The sequence below is a fragment of the Herpailurus yagouaroundi genome, unplaced genomic scaffold (genome assembly GCF_014898765.1).
Source record: "Herpailurus yagouaroundi ecotype Mexico unplaced genomic scaffold, PumYag 77, whole genome shotgun sequence".
Classification (NCBI taxonomy): domain Eukaryota; kingdom Metazoa; phylum Chordata; class Mammalia; order Carnivora; family Felidae; genus Herpailurus; species Herpailurus yagouaroundi.
This window is the reverse complement of record NW_024412388.1, coordinates 76,153,240-76,179,154: the sequence shown is the minus strand read 5'-3', so window position 1 is coordinate 76,179,154 and position 25,915 is coordinate 76,153,240. Positions and strand designations below refer to the sequence as shown.

General features: G+C 39.8%; 1 protein-coding gene and 1 long non-coding RNA gene across 3 annotated transcripts; one reads left to right on the top strand and one right to left on the bottom strand.

Annotated features, from left to right (window-relative positions):
* Nucleotides 1-485: 485 nt before the first annotated feature.
* On the bottom strand, nt 486-16,647 carry LOC121027440 (uncharacterized). Its single transcript, XR_005788740.1, has 3 exons — nt 16,432-16,647; nt 3,914-3,920; nt 486-496 (listed from the first exon to the last, which is right to left on the bottom strand). It is a non-coding gene; the product is annotated as an uncharacterized LOC121027440 (long non-coding RNA).
* LOC121027439 (golgin subfamily A member 6-like protein 7) lies at nt 12,270-23,635 on the top strand. Of its 2 annotated transcripts, none has more exons than XM_040470899.1 (6): nt 12,270-12,792; nt 16,655-16,872; nt 17,929-18,013; nt 18,355-18,545; nt 19,500-19,679; nt 23,592-23,635. In XM_040470899.1, exons 2-5 carry the CDS (start codon nt 16,783-16,785, stop codon nt 19,671-19,673), a joined length of 540 nt encoding a protein of 179 aa, XP_040326833.1. In that variant the 5' UTR covers nt 12,270-12,792; nt 16,655-16,782; the 3' UTR covers nt 19,674-19,679; nt 23,592-23,635. The 2 variants fall into 2 exon arrangements, with proteins under 2 accessions (XP_040326833.1, XP_040326832.1); XM_040470898.1 differs by lacking the exon at nt 23,592-23,635 and adding an exon at nt 22,346-22,739 and having other exon boundaries at nt 12,287-12,792.
* The last annotated feature ends 2,280 nt before the right edge of the window (nt 23,636-25,915 follow it).

The following is a 25,915-nucleotide window of genomic DNA, read 5'->3' as shown; positions in this document are numbered from 1 at the left end:
AAAGTAATAGAATACATTAGAAAATAGAATCAAGTGCATATGGGAATGCAGTCTATGTCAATCCTCCTTCCTTCTGATTACCTAGTGTTAAACACTACTTGGACTTCTATCACCAATCAAAGTTTAATCTGTTTCTGATTTTCACATAAAATAACTTCATGTACTCTTTCCTGATTGACTTATTTGTTCAATGTTATGTTTGTGACAGTTATTCTTTTTTTTAAAATCTTACTTAAATCCAAGTTAGTTAACATATAGTGTAATAATGGTTTCAGAAGTAGAATTTAGTGATTTGTCACTTACATATATCACCCAGTGCTCGTCCCAACAAGTGCCCTTCTTAATCCCCCTCATCCATTTAGTCCATCCCCCCATGCAGTATCCCTCCAGCAATTCTCAGTTTGTTATCTGTATTTAAGAATCTCTTATGGTTTGTCTCCCTCTCTGTTTTTATCTTATTTTTCCTTCTCCTCCCCTACGTTCACCTATTGTGTTTCTTAAATTCCACATATGAATGAAATCATATGACATTTCTCTTTCTCTGACTTATCTCGCTTGGCCTAATACCCTCTAGTTCCATCCACGTTGTTGCAAATGGCAAGATTTCATTCTTTCGGATGGCCAAGTAATATTCTAGTGTGTGGGCATCTGTGTGTTTGTGTGTGTGTGTGTGTGTGTGTGTGTGTGTGTGTGTGTGTGTACCACATCTTCTTTATCCATTTGTCAATGGATATTTAGGCTCTTTCCATAATTTGGTTATTGTTGATAGTGCTGCTGTAAACATTGGGGTGCATGTGCCCCTTTGAAACGGCACTCCTGTATCCTTTAGATGAATACCTAGTAGTGTAATTGCTGAGTCATAGGGTAGCTCTATTTTTAATTTTTTGAGGAACTTCCATACTGTTTTCCAGAGTGGCTGCACCAGTTTGCATCCCCACCAGCAGTGCAAAGTGTTCCCCTTCCTCCAGACCTGTTTGTGATAGTTATTCTTATTGTGTACAAGAGTTCACTCTTTCATTGCACAGCAAATGTTTCTCAGCCTTGGCACTCTTGATTTGGGGCTGGATAATTTTTTGTTGTGGGAACTGCCCTGTGATTATAGGATGTTAAACAGCAATGATGGCTTCTAACCATCTGATGCCAATAGCACCTTTTCTGCTAAGCAACCCAGCTGTGACAATCAAATATGGCTCCAGACATTGCAAAGATCACCACTGGGGCAAAATGACCACACTTGGGTACTACTGAGCTGGAATAAATAAAATCATCTCTATTCAATCACATTCTAGTCTCGTAATAGGTGTTCCAGGGTCTAAGCAGCCATAAGGGCCAGACAAAAGCATGGAAGAAAGAGCCACTTGACAATGTCTAAGGAAGAGGTCGTCTTTGCTTCAAAATATGTTTAAATTTACTGATTCTCTATGGAGAAGCTAACAGTAACAGTATCCAACCCACTGATTCAGGTTATAAATCCTCTCAGTCAAGATAAAAAGAGAGAGGGAGGCAAACCATAAGAGACTCTTAAATACAGGAAACAAATTGAGGATTGCTGGAGGGGTGTTGGGTGGGGTGATGGGCTAACTGGGTGACAGGCATTAAAGAGGGCACTCATTGGGATGAGCACTGGGTGTTATATTTAAGTAATGAATCACTATATTCTACTCCTGAAACCATTACTACATTATATGTTAATTAGCTTGGATTTAAATAAAATTTAAAAAATCAAATTAAAAAAAACAAAATTAAAAAAAATCCTCATGGTCTCTGTATTTTGTGACTTTATCAATGGGTAAGAATGTTTACCCAATTTTATCAAATTTTTGAATATTTTTATGTGAAGTATTTTTCATATTTTGAAGTTGAAAATATCTAGTTCAAAACATTGCCAAATGCCAAGAGTTCTTGTAATTTTCCTTTTGACCATCTTATTCACGATAATATTAAATAATTGAATTCAGAATGAAATCTAAAACTTTCACTAGAAATATATAACAAATCTAAGTAAAGCCTTCAAACTTGCTGCCTCTGGTACAACATGTTTACCTCATACAGATAACATTAATGAATCCTTGGATTAATGATCCATCAAATCTGAAGATAACATGATAAGATGATGATGATGGCACTGTTAAGGATGACAAATGTCAACATCAAATAGGTTAGTAACACAAGCTCACATTCATGAAGTCATTTGTGAGCACTATGGGATGGATTTTCCATAGTTTGTCTTATGAGACCAAAACACCAGGATGCTGTGAATCAAACTCAAATGTAGCCCTTACTAACACCAAAGCAGGTACTTTTAAACATGATTTCATCTAGTTGTTCAATAAGTATTCACCACTGACCATTTCCTAGACAGTGTGGAAAGGATCAAGGATTTGTGGTTAGCAAAACAGACTTGGTCCCTGTGCTCATGTAGTTTTTCATTTAGAAATAAAGACATTAACCAAATTGTTATACCAATAGGATTTTGAACTTATAAGCATTGTAAAAGAACAGTACAAGGTACCAAGAGTAAAAGCAGAAAGGAGCCCCAATTTAGATTTGTCAGTCAGTGACCCTCCCCTGAGGAAATGAGAGTAAGATGAATTTATAAGAGCACAACCAGGAAAGATACGAGAGAAGGGAGTTTCAGGCAGAAGACTGTGCCTAATTCCTTACTGGGGAAGAGACTGCTGTGTTTGGTCCGGGGAGGATGATCCACGTGGTGAAGTAGAGACAGCCCATGTTTAGAAGAGCAGGCAGGAGCCTCATTGTGTAGGACCTTACAGGCCTTGTGTGGAGACTGGACTTTACCCTAACTGCAGTAAGAAGCTTTTAAGATTTTGTGCAGAAAAGTGACATGACTTAATTGGTGTTGTTTTTTTTTTTTTTTTTTTAAACCGCTGTGATGGCTGCATGGAATGAATTGGACGTGGCCCATTGATAATTCCTGGCCATGTCAGCAGCCCTGAAAAAAGTTCAACCTACAGCTTCTTAAAATGACCAGCCTTTTGAGGGTGTCTGGGTGGCTCAGATGGTTAAGCTTCCAACTTTGGCTCAGGTCATGATCTCATAGTTCGTGGGTTCAATCCCCATATCAGGCTCTGTGCTGACAGCTCAGAGCCTGGAGCCTGCCTCAGATTCTGTGTCTCCCTCTCTCTCTCTCTGCCCCTTCCCCACTCATGCTCTGTTTCTCTCTGTCTCAAAAATAAACAAACATAAAAATTTTTTTAAATGATCAGCTTTTTGTACAAAGAATGAAAATGCCAAGGGCTATCTATATACTTCCTTCTGACAAACAGTAGGCTCTTTCCTTCCCACGTGCACATACTTCCAGTCATTGTTTCTTGTTTTAGATTTTTTATAATCATTTTAACCATTTGTAAGTGTACATTTGAGTAGTATTAAATACATACACATTGGGTTTTTTTATTTTTACCTCCTGAATTTTTTTAATGAAATTTATTGTCAAATTGGTTTCCATACAACACCCAGCGCTCATCCCAACAGGTGCCCTCCTTAATGCCCAACACCCACTTTCCTCTCCCTCCCATCCCCCATCAACCCGCAGTTTACTCTCCATATACATTGTTATGTAAGAGATCTCCAGAACGTTTTTATCCTGCAATGCTGAAATTATATCCATTAAATAATTTACATTTTCCCCTCCCCTAAACCTCTGGTAACTACCATCCTACTTTCTCTTCCTATGAATTTGATTAGTCATTATGTTTTTTCTTAATTAACTGTTGAAGTGCAATCGATAGCATATTTTTTCCTCCCAAATTCAAACATTTGAAATTTTATTTTTCTTAGCTTGGTACTTTTTAGTTTAAGCGAACTTTGTTCTGTACCTTTCCTGCCTCTCCCTACAAAACAAACTGGACTTTTTCCACCCTCTCTTTTCTCATCCATACACTTCTGTTACATATGCCCTTATTCGAACCTAGACACATCATGCTGCTTTGCCTCTACTTCACCAAGAACAGCAGGAAACCTCCAAGGGGTTAGACAGAAAGCTGACCCAATGGAAAGAGTCTGCTGCTGTTTCATAGATGTTACCTAGAAACGGCACCAAAACTCGGCCCTTGTTATCAATCTCTCTGCTCCAGACTTTCCCATTTGCTGCAATCCCTCATAGCTTTAAACTGGAGAGTATGTTTTAAAATAAACTCATGCAAAGGTTTCAAGCCAGAAAAACAATCTCTGAGATCATGCAAGTCTACTGGAAAGGTATTTCCTGAAATTGTACTTCAGGTTTGAAACCGAAAGCAATGACCTGCTATTTTCAAAACAATTCTAGGAAATCAGTTGCTTTTCAGTTATGGGAAAAAACAAACATGACTTTTAAAGTCTCTAAACTATTAGCAGACTGCATAAAAAGTGTTCAAGGACAACCAGACCACTGTCCCTGAGGGGCCTCTCTCTAGATACCACCCTCCACAGGGGTTATCTGTGTTTCACCAATCAGAAAAATGTGATGGCATGTGCAGCTACTGCTTATTTCAAAACCATCACCAAAGCTCCAGAGCCCTCAAAATGTCTACTCAACGTCAGCTCCATGTCTCTGTCCACCTGTGGAACACTCTCCCCACAGTTTCCAAAGCAAGTGTGTCTGGGCACCATTTATAAAGCTCACGATTTACATATGGCCTCCTTCTCTCTCACAGCAGAGTAACTATTGGGATAACATGATCACTATGTAAAACAAATGTCACTATTTTAACAGGTCTCCCAAATTCGTGACATAGAGGAAAATTATGTTTATAAAGATACTTTGAAATGCTTACTGAAACATAGGAGACTATACCAGGTTGTAAGTCTCTGCAGAAAGCTAAATCATGGAAAGTGACAGTGAACTTGGCTTGCCAGATGATTTTATTTCCTCCTAAAGCAGATGGTGGGTGAGAAAAGAAAACAGAAAAGGTGGAGGAGAGAAAGCGCAGACCCAAGGGCTTCAGAGGACTGGAAGTCTTGTCACTCTCCACAAAACGGACAGGCAAAAACAGCGGAGGAAATGATATCCCCAAATTAGGGGAGCTTGGGAAGATGGCTGAGCAGGAGGACCACATTTAAAACTAGATCTCATCCACATCCAAGTCAATAACAGTAAGCCTGGCAGAACGAACTCCATAAGTAAATAGAGAGTAGAAGCTGCATCTGAAAGGTTAGGAAGGTCAGAAAGGCAGAGGGAGGCTGCTGGCAAGAGGGAGCCAGCTGCGTGCTCTGAGAGGGTGGAGAAAAGGCCCAGGCCCTTGCACCCCATAATGTTTGGCTTTAAAGACCAAAGGGGATGGATTCCATGAGTTTTTGGGGGGGAGGGCTTAAGATTTTTTTTAAGTTTATTTATTTATTTTAACAGAGAGCACAAGCAGGGGAGGGGCAGAGAGAGAGAGAGAGAGAGAGAGGGAGAGAGAGAATCCCAAACAGGCTCTGCTCTGTCAATGCAGAGCCAGATGTGGGGCTTGATCCCAGGAACCATGAGATCATGACCTAAGCCAAAACTAAGTGCTGTACCCAGCCTGGCACCCCCATCTACTGTAGCACACTGAGCTCATATGCTGGGTGAACCAGCAACAAATTTGAGCACCACACCCAGCTGCCCCACTGCACCCAGCCTCGGGGCCCCCAGTTATTGCTGTATGCTGCACCCAGCCTAGGCCAGGGACCCTGCTGAGCAGCCTCCAGCCGAGGTATCGCTTCAGGGGATCTGGCCTAGGACTAGAGGCCCAACCAAATTTTGCTGACACTGCCACTCCAAAGTATGTAACTTACACAACTCAACATCCAAAAAGCTAATAATCCAATTAAAAAATGAGTAGAAGACATGAACATTTTTCTAAAGAAGACATCCAGATATCCAATAGACACATGAAAAGATGTTCATCATCACACACAGATGTTGGCAAGGATGCAGAGAAAGGGGAACCCTCTTGCACTGTTGATGGGAATGCAAATTGGTGCAGCCTCTGTGAAAAACAGTATGGAGGTTCTTCAAAAAACTAAAAATAGAACTACATTACGATCCAGAAACAGCACTATTATTTACCCCAAAAATACAAAAACACTTTTTCAAAGGGATACATGTACCCCTATGTTTGTTGTAGCATTTATTACAAAAGCCAAGCTATGGAAACAACCCAATTGTCCATAGATTGACGAATGGACAAAGAAGATGTGATGTATATATACAATGGAATGTTATTCAGTCATAAAAAAGAATGAAATCTTGCCGTTTGCAATGACATGGATGGAGCTAGAGAGTATAATGCTACGCGAAATAAGTCAGTCAGAGAAAGACAAATACTATACAATCTCACTCATATGTGGAATTTAAGAAACAAAACAAACAAGCAAAGGGAAAAAGAATGAGAAAGAAACTAAGAGACAGACTCTTAATTTTAGAGAACAAATTGATGTTTACCAGAGGAGAGGGCGAGGGGGTGTTGGGTTAACTAGGTGATGGGGATTTGCGTGATGAGCTCCAGTGATGTATGGAATTGTTGAATCCCTACATTGTACACCTGAAACTAATACAACACTGTAAGATAACTAACTGGAATTAAAATTAAAACTTAAAAAAAAAACAATAACCCCTTCCACATATTCAGTAAAATCCATTACACTTATACCTGCTTTTTAGATAGTCTTGCATTTGAGTGGGAATGAAAAGAGAAGCTATATCCAGCCCTATCTCTGATTCAGATACACCCCAAAGCTGAAAGATCATCATCACCATGACTACAAAAACCATGCTCTATGGGAATAGAAAATGAGCGTGATCTCAGCTTTCCCTGGAAAACCACTCAAATATTACAAATATTACATTAACGCAGTGAAAATCAGTCCTTCCACTTCTTCTATTTTTGGGAGGGTGTGCAGGTTGAGACGATACGTTTGAGTGAGAAGCAAGGTTTTGCCGTAATAAGTGTTCATCGTAGAGTAAGTAAGTCCAGCGTGACCTAGTTTGTGAGAGAAAGCTCTGAAAGTGAGATCTCAGGAAAAGGAATGGAGGTCCTTCCCATCATCTTGGACCAAAGAACATAAATCATTCCTTTGTCTCATGTGTCAAGAGAGTGTCTTGTACAGTAGTTCCTTGTGTGAGATTGAAACTGAGATATTCCAAGGGCTCCTGGGTGGCTCAATTGGTTAAGTGTCCAAATTTGGCTCAGGTCATGATCTCACAGTCCATGAGTTCAAACCCCGCATCAGGTTCTGTGCCAATAGCTCAGAGCCTGGAGCCTGCTTCAGATTCTGTGTCTCCCTCTCTCTGTGTCCCTCCCCCACTCATACTCTGTCTCTCAAAAATAAATAAAAACATAAAAAAATTTTTTAAAAAAAGAAACTGAGAAAGCTTATGAAGGAAATTGAAGAAGATATAAAGAAATGGAAAAACATTCCGTGCTCATGGATTGGAAGAATAAATATTGTCAAAATGTCAATACTACCCAAAGCTATCTACACATTCAATGCAATCCCAATCAAAATTGCACCAGCATTCTTCTCAAAACTAGAACAAGCCATCCTAAAATTCATATGGAACCACAAAAGGCCCTGAATAGCCAAAGTAATTTTGAAGAAGAAGACCAAAGCAGGAGGCATCACAATCCCAGACTTTAGCCTCTACTACAAAGCTGTCATCATCATGACAGCATGGTATTGGCACAAAAACAGACACATAGACCAATGGAATAGAATAGAAACCCCAGAACTAGACCCACAAACATATGGCCAACTCATCTTTGACAAAGCAGGAAAGAACATCCAATGGAAAAAAAGACAGTCTCTTTAACAAATGGTGCTGGGAGAACTGGACAGCTACATGTAGAAGATTGAAACTAGACCACTTTCTCACACCATTCACAAAAATAAACTCAAAATGGATAAAGGACCCGAATGTGAGACAGGAAACCATCAAAACCCTAGAAGAGAAAGCAGGAGAAGACCTCTCTGACCTCAGCCGTAGCAATTTCTTACTTGACACATCCCCAAAGGCAAGGGAATTAAAAGCAAAAATGAACTACTGGGACCTTATGAAGATAAAAAGCTTCTGCACAGCAAAGGAAACAACCAACAAAACTAAAAGGCAACCAACGGAATGGGAAAAGATATTTGCAAATGACATATCGGACAAAGGGCTAGTATCCAAAATCTATAAAGAGCTCACCAAACTCCACACCCGAAAAACAAATAACCCAGTGAAGAAATGGGCAGAAAACATGAATAGACACTTCTCTAAAGAAGACATCCGGATGGCCAACAGGCACATGAAAAGATGCTCAACGTCGCTCCTCATCAGGGAAATACAAATCAAAACCACACTCAGATATCACTCCACGCCAGTCAGAGTGGCCAAAATGAACAAATCAGGAGACTATAGATGCTGGAGAGGATGTGGAGAAACGGGAACCCTCTTGCACTATTGGTGGGAATGCAAATTGGTGCAGCCACTCTGGAAAACAGTGGTGGAGGTTCCTCAAAAAATTAAAAATAGACCTACCCCATGACCCAGCAGTAGCACTGCTAGGAATTTACCCAAGGGATACAGAAGTACTGATGCACAGGGGCACTTGTACCCCAATGTTTATAGCAGCACTCTCAACAATAGCGAAATTATGAAAAGAGCCTAAATGTCCATCAACTGATGAATGGATAAAGAAATTGTGGTTTATATACACAATGGAGTACTACGTGGCAATGAGAAAGAATGAAATATGGCCCTTTGTAGCAATGTGGATGGAACTGGAGAGTGTGATGCTAAGTGAAATAAGCCATACAGAGAAAGACAGATACCATATGGTTTCACTCTTATGTGGATCCTGAGAAACTTAACAGAAACCCATGGGGGAGGGGAAGGAAAAAAAAAAAAAAAGAGGTTAGAGTGGAAGAGAGCCAAAGCATAAGAGACTGTTAAAAACTGAGAAGAAACTGAGGGTTGATGGGGGGTGGGAGGGAGGGCAGGGTGGGTGATGGGTATTGAGGAGGGCACCTTTTGGGATGAGCACTGGGTGCTGTATGGAAACCAATTTGACAATAAACTTCGTATACTGAAAAAAAAAAAAAAAAGAAACTGAGATATTCCCTGGATGATGAGCTAGAGGTAATTATGTTACCAAAACTAGAAACAGTCTCAGAAAAAAACAAAAAAATTTAAACTGCCTAAAGGGTTTCAGTTGGGAAATACAAATGTTATATCTACTCTAAGCAGCTATTCAACACCACCACCACCACCACCACACAGACACACACACACACACACACACACACACACACACACACAGAGGCATGCAAAAGATCTCCAAATAGAAACATAAACAAGCAAAAAAACGCACATTAAAACCAGACACATATATAAATGGCAATATTTTTGTTAAAAAAAATCATGAAAGAGGATCTCTAAAAAGCATATGAAAGATACGTCATTCATAAGTCATTAAAAGCACAACACATTACTATTACTCATCTACCAAATGAAGAAAAGGCAGACCTTACTGAGGTTTGGCGAGCTTGCAGAACACCTGGAATGTTCTACACTACTGGTGCAAATATAAATTGGCACAACCATGAGTCTGTTTGACCAGTGTCTGTCAGATCTATTGGGCGGAACACGTGCTCTTCAGCAACCCATTCATAGGTATATACACAAGGAGAATGTGCAGGTATGATGTGATCTAAAAGATGCATGCAAGAATGTTTGTAGCAGCCAAGAAAACAGAAACTGCTCTAAAGTCTGTCAATAAATGAGGGGATAAATAAATTACAGAAGATCCTTAGTGCTGAATACTATACAGCATAGAAAATAAACAGTCTGCAGCTATACACAAAAATATGGGCAAATCTCACATGCATAATATTGAGTATAAGACACCAGACATTACAGAATACATACTTCAGGGATCCAGTTGTATCAAGTGCCAAACAAAGCAGAATAGTTGTTCCCTTGATGTGGGCAGGGAGAGACGGTGGTGACAGAGGGAGCAGGTGGAGAGAAAGGTCTCCTGCAATCGTAACCATCTTAGCAGAGCTTTCAGGGTTTCAGCACAAGGTCAAAGCTTCTGCATCAGAAGGTCACTTGCTATTTGAAAAGCTACTTTGGGGCTGCTGAGCTCCTGACTCTAGTATATCAAGTCAGAACAGGAGCAGAGCTTTCCATCATGAGGTACATACTGTCTGACCATCCAAATCTCAAGTTTATTTGGGTAGCTACCAGACAAAACAAAGTTACATGAGCAGGTGGCCTAATTCCCATATCAGCAACCTCTATCACACTGCTGACTCTCCCTCCACCAGATTCATTGTTCAATGAGGAATTCTCTGAGACTCACTGAATTTCATTCCGGGTAGGCTGGCAGGACTGAGCCCCAGGAGCTCAGAGTGGCACCATAACACATCCTTGGATTTGTTTACTTTCTTTCCTTGCTTCACTCTTTGCTACATTCTCCTGGATGTGTGTGAGGCCTTGCATATGCAGAAATAATGCCTTCTGAAAGGCTATGGACAAAGGATAATTTTATCAGCTCGAGGTATTTAAGCATAAATTCTAGCTTAGCATGGGCTCATCAGTAAACTATGATGACTCAGAGGTCAGAGGTGACTTTTAGGAAGTTTATCTTAAAAACTAAATGAAAGAAAATTTTTATTTTTTTTAAATGTTTATTTATTTTTGAGAGAGAGGGAGAGTGCAAGCAGAAAGGGGCAGAGAGACAGGAAGACACAGAATCCAGAGCAGCTCCAGGCTCCGAGCTGTCAGCACGGAGCCCAACGCAGGGCTCAAACCCACTAACAGTGAGATCATGACCTGAGCCTAAGTCAGATGCTTAACTGACTGAGCCACCAGGTGCCCCTAAGTGAAAAATACTTTAAAACATAACCAAGCAGAGCCATGAGTGGCCACATATGGCAAGCTAATTAGACCATACAGAGAATTAGTCTCAGTAAGGGGCTCCTGGGTGGCTCAGTTGACTTCCACTCAGGTCATGATCACTCAGTTCATGGGTTCGAGCCCCACATAGGGCTCCATGCTGACAGTGTCCAGCCTGGTTGGGATTCTCTCTCTCCCTCTCCCATGCATGTGGTCTCTATCTCAAAATAAACACAACTTAAAAAAAAAAACAAAGAATTAGTCCAGCCAAGTCACTAAACAAAGTATAAAGCCATCAACAATCTCTTTAGGGGACACTGGAGTCCACATCATATTATTTATAATGTCCAGTTTTCAAAACAAATTATGAGGCATGCAAAGAAACAGAAAAGTTTCCCTAATCGTAGGAAAAAAAGTTAATAGAAACCATCTCTTGGGGCTTTAGCAGACAAATACCTTATTTAACAGGCAAATACATCAAAGCAGCTATTATGAGTATGTTTAAAGAACTAAAGGTAACTATGTTTAGAGACCCAAAGTGTGTTGAAAATGACTCATGGTATAGAAAATACTTGGGGCGCCTGGGTGGCTCAGTCGGTTAAGCATCCGACTTTGGCTCAGGTCGTGATCTCGCAGTCCGTGAGTTCGAGCCCCGCGTCGGGCTCTGTGCTGACAGCTCAGAGCCTGGAGCCTGTTTCGGATTCTGTGTCTCCCTCTCTCTGACCCTCCCCCATTCATGCTCTGTCTCTCTCTGTCTCAAAAATAAATAAAGGTTAAAAAAATTAAAAAAAAAAAGAAAATACTAATAACAAGAAGAAGTTAACCAAAATAATGTAATAGAAATTCCACAGTGGAATAGTATAAGAACTGGAATACAAAATATACTACAGTGGCTCAAAAACTAGATTTGATCTGGCAAAGGGAAGATCTGTGAACTGAAGATAAATCAACAGAGAGAACCCATTTCGAGGAACAGAAAAGAAAAAGGAATTAAGAATAATAGAGCCTCAGAGACTGTGAGGCATCACCAGGCATGCAAATATAGGCAGAATGGAAGTCTCCTCAATAGATAAAAGGTAGAAAGTGTTAGAAAAAATATATGAAGGAATAATAACCAGAAACATGCATAATTTCTGAAAAACATTAATCGACTCATTCAAGAAGCTCCATGAATTCCAAGACATAAAAGTACAACAGAATGCGCACCTACAGACATCGTAGTCCTGGAAAAGGATTGAGTCTAGGGAGGACTCAAACTACCCACATTTTGACTTCAGTCTGTACTTTCTAACTGATTAAGTTCTCTTAAGACCAGCAAGACCCTGGGTGATTGACCCCAAGACAATGATCCACCTGACCTTTGCTGCCCAGTTGCACCTACCTACCACTTTGTCCCACATTTTCCTTATATGAACCTGGAAATATTTTTTGGCACTTTGGGGACAGCCTTTGGGACACAAGTCCACTGTCTTCCCAGTGTCAGCCTCCCTGAAACAAATTCCTTTCCTGACTCGCCACCACTCCTCTCTCTGCCTTTGGGTTTTGTCAATGGCCAGCTGCCAAACCTAGTCTGCTTGCGGCCCCTGGAGCCAGCAGCTCTGTGCCCTTGGTCTCAGGCAGCAGTCCCTTTGTGGACAGGCGAGCTGGGGAGAAAATAAAGCTGGTCTGGTGCAATTTCCTAGGGCCTAACTGCAGAGTCATTGGGCTGCTCTCACTTGCTTCACCCTCATACCTTCTCTGGCTCTGGCGTCTGGGTTCCAGCAGGTTTTCCCCAAATAATTAAAAATAGCATGAAGTGCTTTTACTTTCAGGTTCAGCTTTATGCTCATTTCCTTTCTTAACAACCTCAGTTTGTTTTCAGCTTCTGTGGGAGAAGCAAACAGCAAGGGTGAGTTAAGAGGTACCTGGATGCTCATTCTTGAACAGAACAGCAATCTATGGCTCAGGTATGTTCATTTCTAAACTGTCTTTTACATGCACTTTAGGTTTGGGCTTAAAACCCTAATTTCTGACATAAACATGAGAACTCAGAAGAGGAATGCAATAGATACATGTAAATATGTAAGCTGTAAAACCTTGTGTTTGAGATTTTCCACTTAACTCTGTTACATATTCTTGTCTAAAATCTACACATTAAAAAAAATCTGAATTACAGAGGAAGTTTAAGACTGCAATGAATTCTTACACACCATTCACTTGGATTTGCCCCTGTGGTGATATTTTGTGACATCTGCATGCTCTCTTTCTAAATAGATATGTAAGTTTTTCTATTAACATTCTTATTCTGATTATTATTTGGAGCACTAAGTAACAGAGGCTGTGACTCTTCACCACTAAATACTTTGGCACATAGATCTTGGGATCCAGACATGATTCTACTTTCTTTCTTTGGATACATCTCATTCCCCCACAGCCCTTCCTACCTCTCCCTCTTGCTACTATTCCGTCACTCTGGTAAGGACATCCCTGGCCATCCTGCTAATGCTTGCAGTGAATTCTCTGGGTATTTAACATAGCTAACCTCTCCCTTCTTCTAGGGCTCACTCTGTCTGTGTTGCCTCTGAAACCCCATGGTCTGCCAGTGCTGTTACCCCTTATAGTTCCCAGAGGCTTTTCTTCTTTTCTATTCCCAAACTGAATTAAGTCATCTCCACTTGTAATTCAATGAACCCCTATCACTCACATCTCTCTCTCTCTCTCCTCAGGATTATTTCAGTTTAACCGGTCTACCATGTGTCCAACATGGGGACCGGGCAGAGAACAGAATAGTCAGGACACTTTTCTCCTCAAGCTTAGACCTTAGTGGAGATGATTAGAGTTGTGATCAACAGTAGAGTATAATCCTTGTTGCATTGTCTGTCATCTTCCTAGTTTGAGATGGTTACTGGGAAGTAGTGTTAACTATCCCCTTGTAACCATTCTTCCTTTCTCCCCTACTAATAGAACTCCTGCTTCTTTGCCATGCACATAGTTTCCCAGAATAATGATGGCAATTCCAGCCTCTCTTGTGGTTGTGTACGGGAATATGGATAACCTAAGAAGCGATTTAGTTTACATAGACTTTACATAGTAAGGTAAAGAGTTAGTATTCTCTGCTTAGAATACAAATGACAGCACACCAGGGACTGCCCCTTACAGATGGTTGAGCATATGATAGGATCTGAAGCTTCCATCCTTATGAAACACAACTACATACCATCCCCAGACTACTAACCCTGAAATTTATGAGGGAGAAATAAACGTAAACTGCTTATGACACATTTCTTTCCTAACTGTCGCAGCTAAGCCTAATTCTAACCTAATAGTTATCTTAGTATCACTCTGAGGGCAGGGACTGCAGCTTATTTATCTTTTAATCCAAGCACACAAGCACAACATGTGGCAAATAATAGATGTTCAACCAATGAGTTGAAGTAAAAAAAAAAGGGGGGGGGGGCACAGTGAATGGGACTAGATATCAAGGAATAAAAATATGAAAAGATATCTTTCATAAACCTGAGCTGAACTGGAGCCCTTGGTGAAGCACTGAGCTGTGCCAGGAGAGAGCCAGGTCTAGAAACTGCTGAGTGGTTTGCGGCTGTCATCCTGACTCTGCAGAAACAAGAGGAGCCCATCGGGTCACAATAATACTTTAGAGCAGGTATTGTGAAGATAGGAGAGTCAACAGAAATCCCGTAGAAGTTATTAATCATGGCATATGGGTAACCAATGTTTTTGAAGAAAATTATCTTGCCAGGTAATTGGGTGCCAAACATAGAATAGTAAAACAGACCTTCAGGCTTCTAGTCATGGGTCTACCATTTATTCACTATGTGCTTTTGGCAAATACCTTACTTTGACTTTCTGATCTCATTTGCAAAGTGAGTAGAATAAGCCTACTTTGCAGGTTCTTGTTAGAATCAATGAGAGCAACACATCGGAGACTGGTGATACCCAGGATTTTGTCTCTAGCTTCATCAGAGATTTGGAGAATAATGCAGGCAGCACTCTGCAGATGGCCAATGGTAGCCCGCATTTTGTGCCATGGAAAAGTACAGAAGTGCTGATGTATTCATGCTTCGGATAACTCTGAGGCTAGAGAATGACTTTGTGGTCTTATTTTACTGTGAAGCTCTTCTGGGTTTGCAATTTTCCATTGTATCTGAGGAGACAACCTGTATGAGAAATGCTCTTCTCAGAGATTAAATATATATAATATATAAAATATAAAATATGTAATATATAAAATATATAATATATAATAAATATATAATATATAATATATAATATATATATTATTCCCAAGAAAACTAAATTTCCAACAATTCCTCAAAGTTGGTAGAATTTTAGTAGGAATATATACAATCTCATTTACCCTGCTTCACCTCATATCTACTTTATTTTTATTTTTATTGATATAAATGACATATAACATTTTATAAGTTTAAGGTATAAAACTTGCTGAATTGATATATTTATATATTGCAACATGATTACAATCATATTAGTCTTAACTAACATCTCTATCATGTCACTTAATTATCATATGTGTGTGTATGTGTGTGCTTAGCAACTTTGAAGTTTATAATCTGGTGTTGTTGTCTATAATCACTATGCTGTGCATCTCTAGGACTTATTTATTTACTAGTTGCAAGTTTATACCCTTGTAAACCACAAACCTCCACTTCCCCCAACTCCCAGCCCCTGGTAATTACCCTTCTACTGTCTTTATGAGTTCAGGTTTTTTAGATTCCACACACAAGTGCTGTCATAGAGGATTTGACTTATCTCACTTACTATAATACCCTTGAGGTCCATACATGTCACAAACAGCAACAGTTCCTTATTTCTCATGCCTGAACAATATCCCACTGTATATATGTACAGAATTCCTTTATCCATTCATCTATTGATGGATATTTAGGTTTCCATATCTTGGCTATTGTCACTTATGCTGCAATAACATGAGAGTGCATATATCTCCTTGAGATCCTGATTTCAATTCTTTTAGATAAATACCCCTAAGTGGGATTGCTGGATAATATGGTAGTTCTATTTAATTTGAGAGAGAGAGAGAGGGAGAGAGAGAGAGAGAGCGCGCGCGCAGGTGAGGGGAGGAAAGGGAGGAAGAGACAGAGTCCCAAGCAGGCTCTGCACTGACAGCACACAGAACCTGGAGGGGGAGGTGAGGGGTTCAATCTCACAAACCATGAGATCATGACCTGAACCGAAATCAAGAGTCAGATGCTTAACTGACTGAGGCACCCAGATGCCCCATGGTAGTTATTTTTTAATTTTATGGAACCTCCATACTGTTTTCCATAGTGGCTGAACCAATTTACAATGTACATTTCTACCATCCGTGTACAAAGGTTCTCTCATTTCCACATCCTCACTAATGATTATCTCTTGTCTTCTTACTATTAGCCATTCTAACAGGTGTGAGGTGACATCTCATTCTGGTTTTAAGATATCTCTTATTTTCCCGATGATTAGTGATCTTTTCATTTACTGTTGGCCATTTGGATGTCTTCTTTGGAAATATGCCTGTGTAGTTCCTCTGCTGATTTTGTAATTGATTGTTATTAAGTTGTGTGGTTGTCTACTCATTTGGAAATTCTTTTTCCAAAAGATGTCAGAGCATGTTAACTGAGAATAGATACTGAAAAATTTTAAGTGCAGTGATCAGGAGGAAAACACTTATTTAGTAGGAGGAGATGGGATTTATAAAAAGTTTCAAACGTCATAGCGTCTTTAAAAAATCATTTTAGAATTTATAGTTTCTAATTTTGAATCTCATTGATACCCTAAACTTCTTGCCTCATTCAGGGCTGGGGATTCTGGTGACCTTAGTGGATGCCTTCAACAGCGGAGCGGTTCCTTCTCTGGAGAACACAGTGATATCTGTGTCCTAGTGTGAGGACTCAGTGGCTCTACAGAGTGAGGTTCCCACAGAAATGGTCGTGGCAGTACCAGACCTGGGCTATGGAGCAGTCCCCACGGAGCAGCCTCCCCAAAATGACGAGGAGTTATGGAAGAAGTACATGGTACTTAGTCTTAATAGTTGATTCTTCATGTTACCCCCTCTACCTAAAGGGCACCTGATTGTCCATAGATTAGCTAACATTCACAGCAGAAGGATGCTGATTATTCTGAATAAGAGAGTTAAAAGGATACTATTACTCTATTTTATCTCCTTCGCCTCCAAACTCAGGCACTTTATCTGGAAATCTGTCTAATCTCTGAAGCAAAGTCAGTACAGACACTCAGATGGCCTCCTTGACGGAACATCTAGTTTCCCTGTGGGCTTGAAACATGCTTCAGTTATTTTGAGCTGGCTGCTTTTTCTGTGCACTCTCACCCATTCAATCCAAAGTTCTCTGGGAAGATTGTTACCAGATCATTCTTTACCTTTATTTTACTTTGAGTTGTATGACTGTTAATCGTGCCTTGTAGATAGCATTACAGGATGCCATAGCTTCACAGAGCCATAGAGATTATATAATACAAACTCAGCATTTCACAAGGAAGGCTCAGAGGGTTCAGAAACTTAACCAATAGTCTTGAAGGAGTATTTCTGAGATGGTAGTAATTCAAGTTTCATTGAACAGTAATTCACACATCATAAGTTTCATGCAGTGAAAATGTACAATTGAGAAAGATGTACAAATGTAAATGTACAGTGATTTCTTTCACATGAGGAAGGTGGTCTAAGAAATCTTCCTGGAAGAGGAGTGTGACATACAGTTTGAAAGATTTGTACATATTATCCAGGGTGGATGTTACTGGAGGAGTCACAAGCAGGAAAAAAAAAAAAACCCAGCATGTGAAAAATATGAAAGAATCTGAGGTTACACATCTGGAAAACTGCACTTTCTTCTGACTGGTGGAACCTAGCATGAGTGGAGGGAAGCAGAATTGGCAGACGAGGCTGGAGGAATAGTGAGACAGGCAGGGTCTTAGAACATGCATGTAGGTGGGGTTGGGCTGGGGGGTGGGGAACAACTAGGGAATTTGATCAGGGCAGTTTTTTTTCTCAGAATATTTCAACGGAAGTTCAGGTTAGACCTGCCTGATATGTCTTTGCCCTTTGTGGTTCCCAGAGTTTAGTGCAGATGAAGAAGGAACTAGAGGGAAGCTGCATGAAGAAAGATGAGCTTCTCCATGAGGCACAAGAAGCCTTAGCAGGTATGGGGAGGGCTCTGGGCATGATGGGGAGGGAGGTTCCTGCCAGGCCCTCTGAGACCTCTGACAGGAAGATCTTCTCGAAGCAAGGAGTTTCCTCTCCTGTGGAAGGCATGCTCTGCTAAATCTGAAAATAATAAGACAAGGTGTGGTTGTTCGTCGGCCAGCCAGTCAGAGGGCCTTTCCCACCTTGTTCTCAAACCTGCCCTCGATGTGTGGTCATGAGTTAAATTTGGACATTTCTGTCTGCTCTTCCCAGACAGTTTGGTGTCTGAGAAAGTGGTGGTTGTGGGACAGGGGGTTGTTGCTTTCAGGCTTAACCGTTGTTTTCTTGCCTGGAGCAGAGGAGCAAGCCAAAAGAGAGACAGCTGAGAAGGAAAAGCGGCTTCTTGAGAAAAGGTGTAAAATGCTGCAGCAAAAGTTAGAGACTCTAGAAACAATTTTCCAGGAATCCATGGGCCAAATGAGAGAGGAGATAAAGAGAGAGAGAAAAAACCTTCTGAGAGGGCAGAATGAGAGGATTCAGAGGCTGGAGGTAAGCCTGGCTCGGGTCTGGGCAGTGACTGCAGAAGAAAGCCCTGGAACCCTAGCAAGGGAGGGCTGAAAGTTAAAGCAAAGCCAGACAGAGAAGCACTGCTGTCATTTACTGCACTCAATTCACTACAAGCCCTGAATCTGTAATGGCTTGTGTCAGGGCACATGGGCTGTGTTCACGCCGAGTTTCTGGAGAGTCCCATAGGAACTTGTAGCTCCAAGAATTTCCGGAATATAAATCACCTTCCCAGGGCATGTGCTGCTGTTCTGAGGGATTCCTGGATGATCTCACAGAGCCAATATTAAATGGGGTGGTCAGATTTATCGTCGAAGATGTCCTAACTGGGTGTATGTAATAAGAGCAGCAATTGGTTCACTTTCCCAAGATTACTGCCAGTTTTCAGGCACCCTACCCACCCAAAGACCCTAAGATAGATCCCTGCTGACCTAAAACCATCAGATATGTATAGACTCAGAAGTGAGGGGGACTGATAGCTCCGAACCTGTAGCTGTCCCCAGGAGAGGATGGCCTGTCTGAGTCAGCATGAGACATAGGGGAAATTCTCTCTTCTCCCAACTGGAAGTGTTTGCATCAGATTTCTCAACCAGCTTAGACATTCCCATTATTTCTAAGATGTGGGTGAGCATTTGTGCCATTCAGATGAAAGAGTCCCTCCTAAATAGCATTAATAGAATATCATACAATTGTCCTCACACCTGTTTAGCACCCTCGCAAAACCTTAGTGATGGATGAATATAAGTAAGGTGGTACTGTGCTTCTTATTCCCCAGCCCCAAACCAGGAGATATTCCTGCTGTAAATGATCTAATAAGAGAGAATACTTGAAAAAGGAAAATGCAGATAATTTTATAAATTATTAATATGTAACCTTACTCCTGAAAGTTTGGGATCTTTAAATGTTTTTTTTTTTTATGAATGTATCACACAATTTTAGGCCCAAATAAAAATCATGACTGGTAACAAGCAACATACTGAAACTGACTGCACTCCAAAGATAATGGAGAACGATGACAGAGAAGATACTTCGCGGCCTTCGTGGTGGCCTCAAATTTGTGAGCTGCTACAAGAGTTGATTTTACTAATGGTCAAGTTTTTCTCTTGTATATAATTTCAGGTAATTTTCACAAGTTTTCATAACAGCTTTTTGATATAGCTTATTTTCACGCATATGTACCTTTTCTGTTTTTCAGCAAAATTTAACAGAAAAATAGAAAAGTAGAAAACAGAAAAAATAGAAATGCCCTACTATAGGGCATCAATGGTTGACAAAAGATAGAGTAAATGTGGCTGGACAGTTAATTTAAATGGATGTGGAAATAACTGATTAGAAGACAAAGAGAAGGTCAAATTTGTAGCCTCCTGGAAATAAACACATTGGAATATATTTATCAAGAAGTGCTTCTGAAAGTTGCATCTGAATAATTACTCCAACAGATATCCATAGCGTGTTCTCGAGTAGGACGGGCCAGCGCCATATGCAAAGCAATTCTTTCTTGGTTTACCTGTAAATTTTATGCATTGCAAGTTAAAATTTTAAAAAGGCTAATTGTAAAATTTAAATGGAGATGATCAAAAAAATCAAAAGCCAAGACAATTCAGAAGAGGTACAATGAAATGTATAGATCTGCAAGAATTAGAACAGTGTGTCACCGAGCATAAATATAAAAACATAAGAACAGAACATACCGTGTAGTCTAAAAGTAGAAACCCCACCACATATAGGAATTAAGTGCATGTGAACAGTGTTATTTACGTACTTATTTTTTTAAGCATATTTATTTTTTTTTTAGAGCAAGAGAAACCACGTGCATGCACACACACACAAGCAGGGGAGGGGCATACAGACAGGGAGAGAGAGAATCCCAAGCAGAATGTGCACTGTCAGCCCACTGCCCCACGTGGGGCTCAATATCACAAATCATGAGATCACGACCTAAGTCAAAATCAAGTCAGTCACTTAATTGACTGAGCCACCCAGGCACCTCCCCCAGTAATTTAAAATAACACTTTTGGGGGCACCCGAGTGGCTCAGTCAGTTAAACAACGAACTCTTGATTTTGGCCCTGGCCATGATCTCACAATTTGTGAGATAGAACCCCACAGACAGCAGGCTGACAGTGCATAGTCTGCTTGGGATTCTCTCTCCCCCTGTCTGTCTCTCTCTGTGTGTTCATTCCCCCACCCCAAAATAAATAAACATTTTTAAAAAATAAAATAAAAAAGTAAAATCAGTGGGAACATACAGTTCAGTATGAACTACATAACAGCTGTTGTCAGACAACTGGAGAGCTGTGTAGAATAAGAAGATGAGTAGATCTATTGTAAATTTTGTGTAAAGTAAGTTCCAGCTTGACTTCAGATGAAACATCAAAAAGCTCCACAGAAACAGTAAATGTCAGATAATTATAAAATTATGTTGGAACATCAAATTTATTTTTAAATGCCATAACCCCCAAAGATGTATAAACACTGACAAAAACTACATTAAAATAAAGATAAATTCATTATAGTGAAAAAGAACCTAAAGAAATTCAGAAGCCAAGAATGTTCTGAAGAGACAGCCTTGATTTCTGTCAGAGGAAAGAGCTGATTTATATGAGTTATACATCATAAAGGGCCACAAATCAATAAAAGTGGGCAAGCTTTGAACAGATAGCTTATAGAAAAGCAAGATATTCAAGTGACTCAAAATAAGAGAAATGAAACAAAACTATAAGATGCAATATTTTACCTCCCATGCTATCAAACTGTGTTCCCAATGTTTCTGAAAACCTGTCCTTTCATGGAAGCCCAAATTGTGTAATATCTATTGCAAATTGTGTCTAATATATATTAAATGTTAATAGATGTCCATTTTGGCACCACATACTCAGTTTTAAGGTATACACACACTCTCTCATACACACACACAGTCATGAAAATTGTGTATTGATAACATGTCCATTGTGGCATTGTCTGTAACTCTAAAGATTGGAACTACTTATATGTCTATATGGGAGTGGTAATGTAAATTTCAGCACACTTCTACAATGGAAGATTATATAGCCAGAAAATTGAGAAATAGCACGATTTGTAATGACACAGAACAACTTACTAGATCTATTGTAATGTGGAAAAAGTGGGGTGCCAACCAATGAGACTAGGGCACTATTTCTGCAAAAAAAAAAATGGAATTCATAATACTTATTTGTATACACATGAGGAACTAGCACTGTTGGTTGCTTCTAGGGGAAACTAGGTTTCTGAGATCAGGAATGAGAGGAATACTTATTTTATTCAGTATAAACCTTTGTATCTTTGGAAATTTTACAAGGAGTATGTAATACTTGTTCAGGAGTATAAGAAAAAAAACAAACGATGCTGTTTATGGTGATGATGGTGGTGGTGATGATGACAATGATGATGGTATTTAGGAAATTTTACATTCTTAGAAAAGCATCAACCAGTTCAAAAGAGAGGTGTAATAAATAGTGAGGTCCAATACTGGGGGGAAAAACATATATCCTAATCTTGTTTATATTATAGGGTTGAATTCTACTTCCTTAAATTCTTTGAAAAATAAGGTCTGAATAAGAATGTGATGCAATTGTGAAATCCCAGCTTGTGTGTCTTTGCTTTCCAACTTCAAATTACAGTTTTAGATGTTAGTTGTATAGTGTGTCTGCGGTGTATCTTGATGTTTTTAGACTTCCCTTTCAGCTGATGTTTGCATGCTTTGCTTTTGTTATAATGAACTACTTCCAACTGCACAAGCTTGACATGTTAACACCTCTATTCTAGATACCTGTGCACAGTATTCAGACTTCTTCCAACAACCTCTACGATCCTCAACTTTATGTTGCAGACTGGTTTCTCCATGAAGTCTTGGATTTCCTGAATCCTCTAAAGCGGGTTGGGTGGCCGTCCTTTGTGATCTCTTTGTACCTATGGCATGATTTTGAAAACTTAAGTTACCCATTGACTCTGTTTCACTGATGATACCTCACTGCTAGGGACAAGTTTATCTTTATCATTGTAATCTTAGTTCCTATTTGCATGTCCAACACTTGATCAGTAACCGCAAAATGATGGTTGAACACATTCCCCACTCTCTAAAGATTCTTCTTTAACAAAAGGTTTATTTATTTTTGAGAGAGAGAGAGAGAGAGAGAGAGAGAGAGAGAGAGAGAGCGAGCGAGCATGAGTGGGGAAGGGGCAGAGAGAGGGGAAGAACGAGAGAATCCCAAGCAGGCCCTGCACTGTCAGCACAGAGCCTGATGTGGAGTTTGAACTCATGAACTGTGAGATCATGACCTGAGCTGAGATAAAGAGTTAGATGCTTAACTGACTGAGCCACTCAGGTGCCCAGTTCCTGTTTTCTATATATATCCTAATTATGACAGATGCTTCAAAGGACCCTTAAAACAAAGGGTATAGTTTTTGACATAGAGAACAAAGACAAAAGGAGATGTAGATAAAATTAAATTTCCTCATAACCTGCAGCCCAATGACAAATACTTGAGACAGGGAGAGTATGACATTCCTCCAGGAACTCCCAACTGTGTTAATATTAATGCTGTGCTAGTGGAGAAACAACCTCGACAATAGTCAGACTTCCATGATCTTGTAAGTCTTCTTTAATATATGAAAATCCTCTTGGAGACTTTCTTTTTCTCTACCCCTCCCACCTTAAAAGTATGTAATCAAATCACTCCTCACAACCCCAGTACAACTCTTTCTCTCCAGGAGTCCTGTCCCTGTGCTTCAATTAAAGACACCTTTTTGCACCAAAAATGTCTCAAGAATTCTTTCTTGACTGTTCACTCCTGAACCCTACATCAAATCACATAAGTTTTAAGATTCTAATACAAAGGGTGTGGAATGAATTAGGACTACAATTCCTAGGAAATAGGACTGTGAGGATATGCATGCTAATTGAGACTTGCTACAGTGTTCTTCCTGAGAGAAGGGCTGATTCATCATGTGTTCAGTTTGAGTTTCCTATGACAACTACTCATGAATGACATCACTCACTTTTGACTCACAGGTCAAAGGAAAACATTTAAGGAAAATATGAAAATATAACTCAACATCACTCATCATCAGGGAAATGCAAATCGAAATGACAAGATATCACCTCACACCTATCAGAATGGCTAAAATCAACAACACAAGAAAAAACAAGTATTGGTGAAGATGTGGAGAAAAAGGAACCCTCGTGCACTGTTGATGGGAATCTACACTGGTGCAACCACTGTGGAAGACAGTACGGAGTTCCTCAAAAAATTAAAAATAGAACTACCCTACAATCCAGTAATCACATTACTGGGTATTTACCCAAAAAAACACGAAAACACAAATTCAAAGGGATACACGCACCCCTATGTTTATGGCAGCATTATCCGCAACAGCCAAACTATGGAAGCAGCCCGTGTCCACTGATAGATGAAGGGATAAAGAAGATGTGGTATATGATGTGGGAAACAAAGGCAAAAGAAAAAAATTACATTTCCTTACAACTTACAACCCATTGACAAGTCCTTGAGACAGGCAGAGTGACCTTCCTCTAGAACTCCACTGCCTCAATGATGATACTTGGCTGAGGGCAAAAGGCAATCTTAGCTTAACATTATCCTGGCCTCCAGGATCCTGCAAGTCTACTTTAACATATAAAAATTCCTTTGGAAACTTCTTTGATCTCTACCCCCCAAGATATAGGTGGGCAATCCTACTCCAAGCTTATGTGGCCCACTGATATACATCTGAAGGGTCTCATGACTGAGTTTTTACTAAATGGTAACAAATGACCTTTTCCTAACGGCAGCTAGCCCCCTCCAGGTCCTTAAAACCTTGTTTCCAAAATACCTTGGAGATTTATGCTATCTCTAACCCCCACCCAACCTGAAGGTATATAATCAGTCACTGGTTTCAACCCCAGTGCAACTCTTTCTATCCACTGGACCTGTCCAATATCTAATAACAAAGAGATCAATGAAGTTGTTGCTGATATTTCTTTATGCTTGTTTATGATCCATCATCCTCGAATTACTCACAATCAGGGAATTTTTCCTATATGAATATTCCTTTTTATCTGATAAACCCATGTGCCCTTCTGATGTTTTGAAATTGCAGTTGTTTTCTTCATTCCCACATGGATACATTCTTTCTGATTTTAGTAGTTCTCCATATGGCCTCTCTAACGACTTGACACAGGCATGCTGCAAGGATGTGTAACATTTTTTGTGTGTATAATTTTAAGTAGTGTTTTGGTGAGGGCTTCAAGAAGCTCCAATTAACTACATATACTCTGAACTTCCATTAGGGATTTTAATCAGCTTGTCTATTAAAAAAATCAAATATATTCATATTCTAGGGTTTTCAAACTGAGCTGTTATTCTTAGGGATAATTTAATGTGACAATGATGAGGAAGCAAAAGTCAAGCTGAGGGCAAAACACAAGATAACACCCCGCAACACCCCCCCTCCACCAGGTGGGATATGTGTGACATTCCTTATGTACTCCTGGCTTCCCAAAACAAAGGAAAGGGAAAAACAAATGGTCAACTGATAGAGATCACAGTAGTGTAGGACATGAGTTTCCATCAGTTGGCAACTGTCTTCATGATTTATAAGAAAAAAGCAATCTCCAGAAACCTATAGATGCAACTTCCTAGAGCCCTAACATCACCCTCCTCTTCCATAGGATAGAAAATCCTATATAATCAGTTACTCCTCAAAACCCCAGTGCAGCTCTTTCTGCCCACGAGTCCCGTCCGAATGCTATAATAAAAACACCTTTTTGCACTGAAAATGTCTCAAGATTTCTTTGTTGGCCATTGGCTCCTGAACCCTACTTCAAACCACAGCAACAAGAAGCAGATTCGATTTTAATTAAAACAGTAATAATAATTATTGAATGATTAGTACTACATATAAAGTCCAGAAATTAAGCATTTAGGACACTGTGAGACATGTCTGATTAATCAATTGTATCAAAGGTACCAGGCGAAATTCCAGATTAGAACTGTTTCATTACTTTGGTATTTATGTCAATTTGTGGTAAGGAAAAGAAAAAAATCCCGCAGTTGTCAACTTACAAGGTATTTTATTTAAATGACTTTTTGTTAGTGATCATTGCCAGTAGTGCCTTCATCATTTAAAGGAGATGTACCACAACTGTACAATCTCTAAAATAGACATGAAGGACTACTTTGGAATTTTTTTAAACAGATGTGGAACAGTAAGTGTGAAGTGACCTCATGCCTTCTCATCTTCTAGTTAACTAGATATCTTTATAGAGACGAAGGGACTTACTCGTAATAATATAGATTTGTTAGCCAGTAATACTTTACTGCACAGATATTTGCAGAT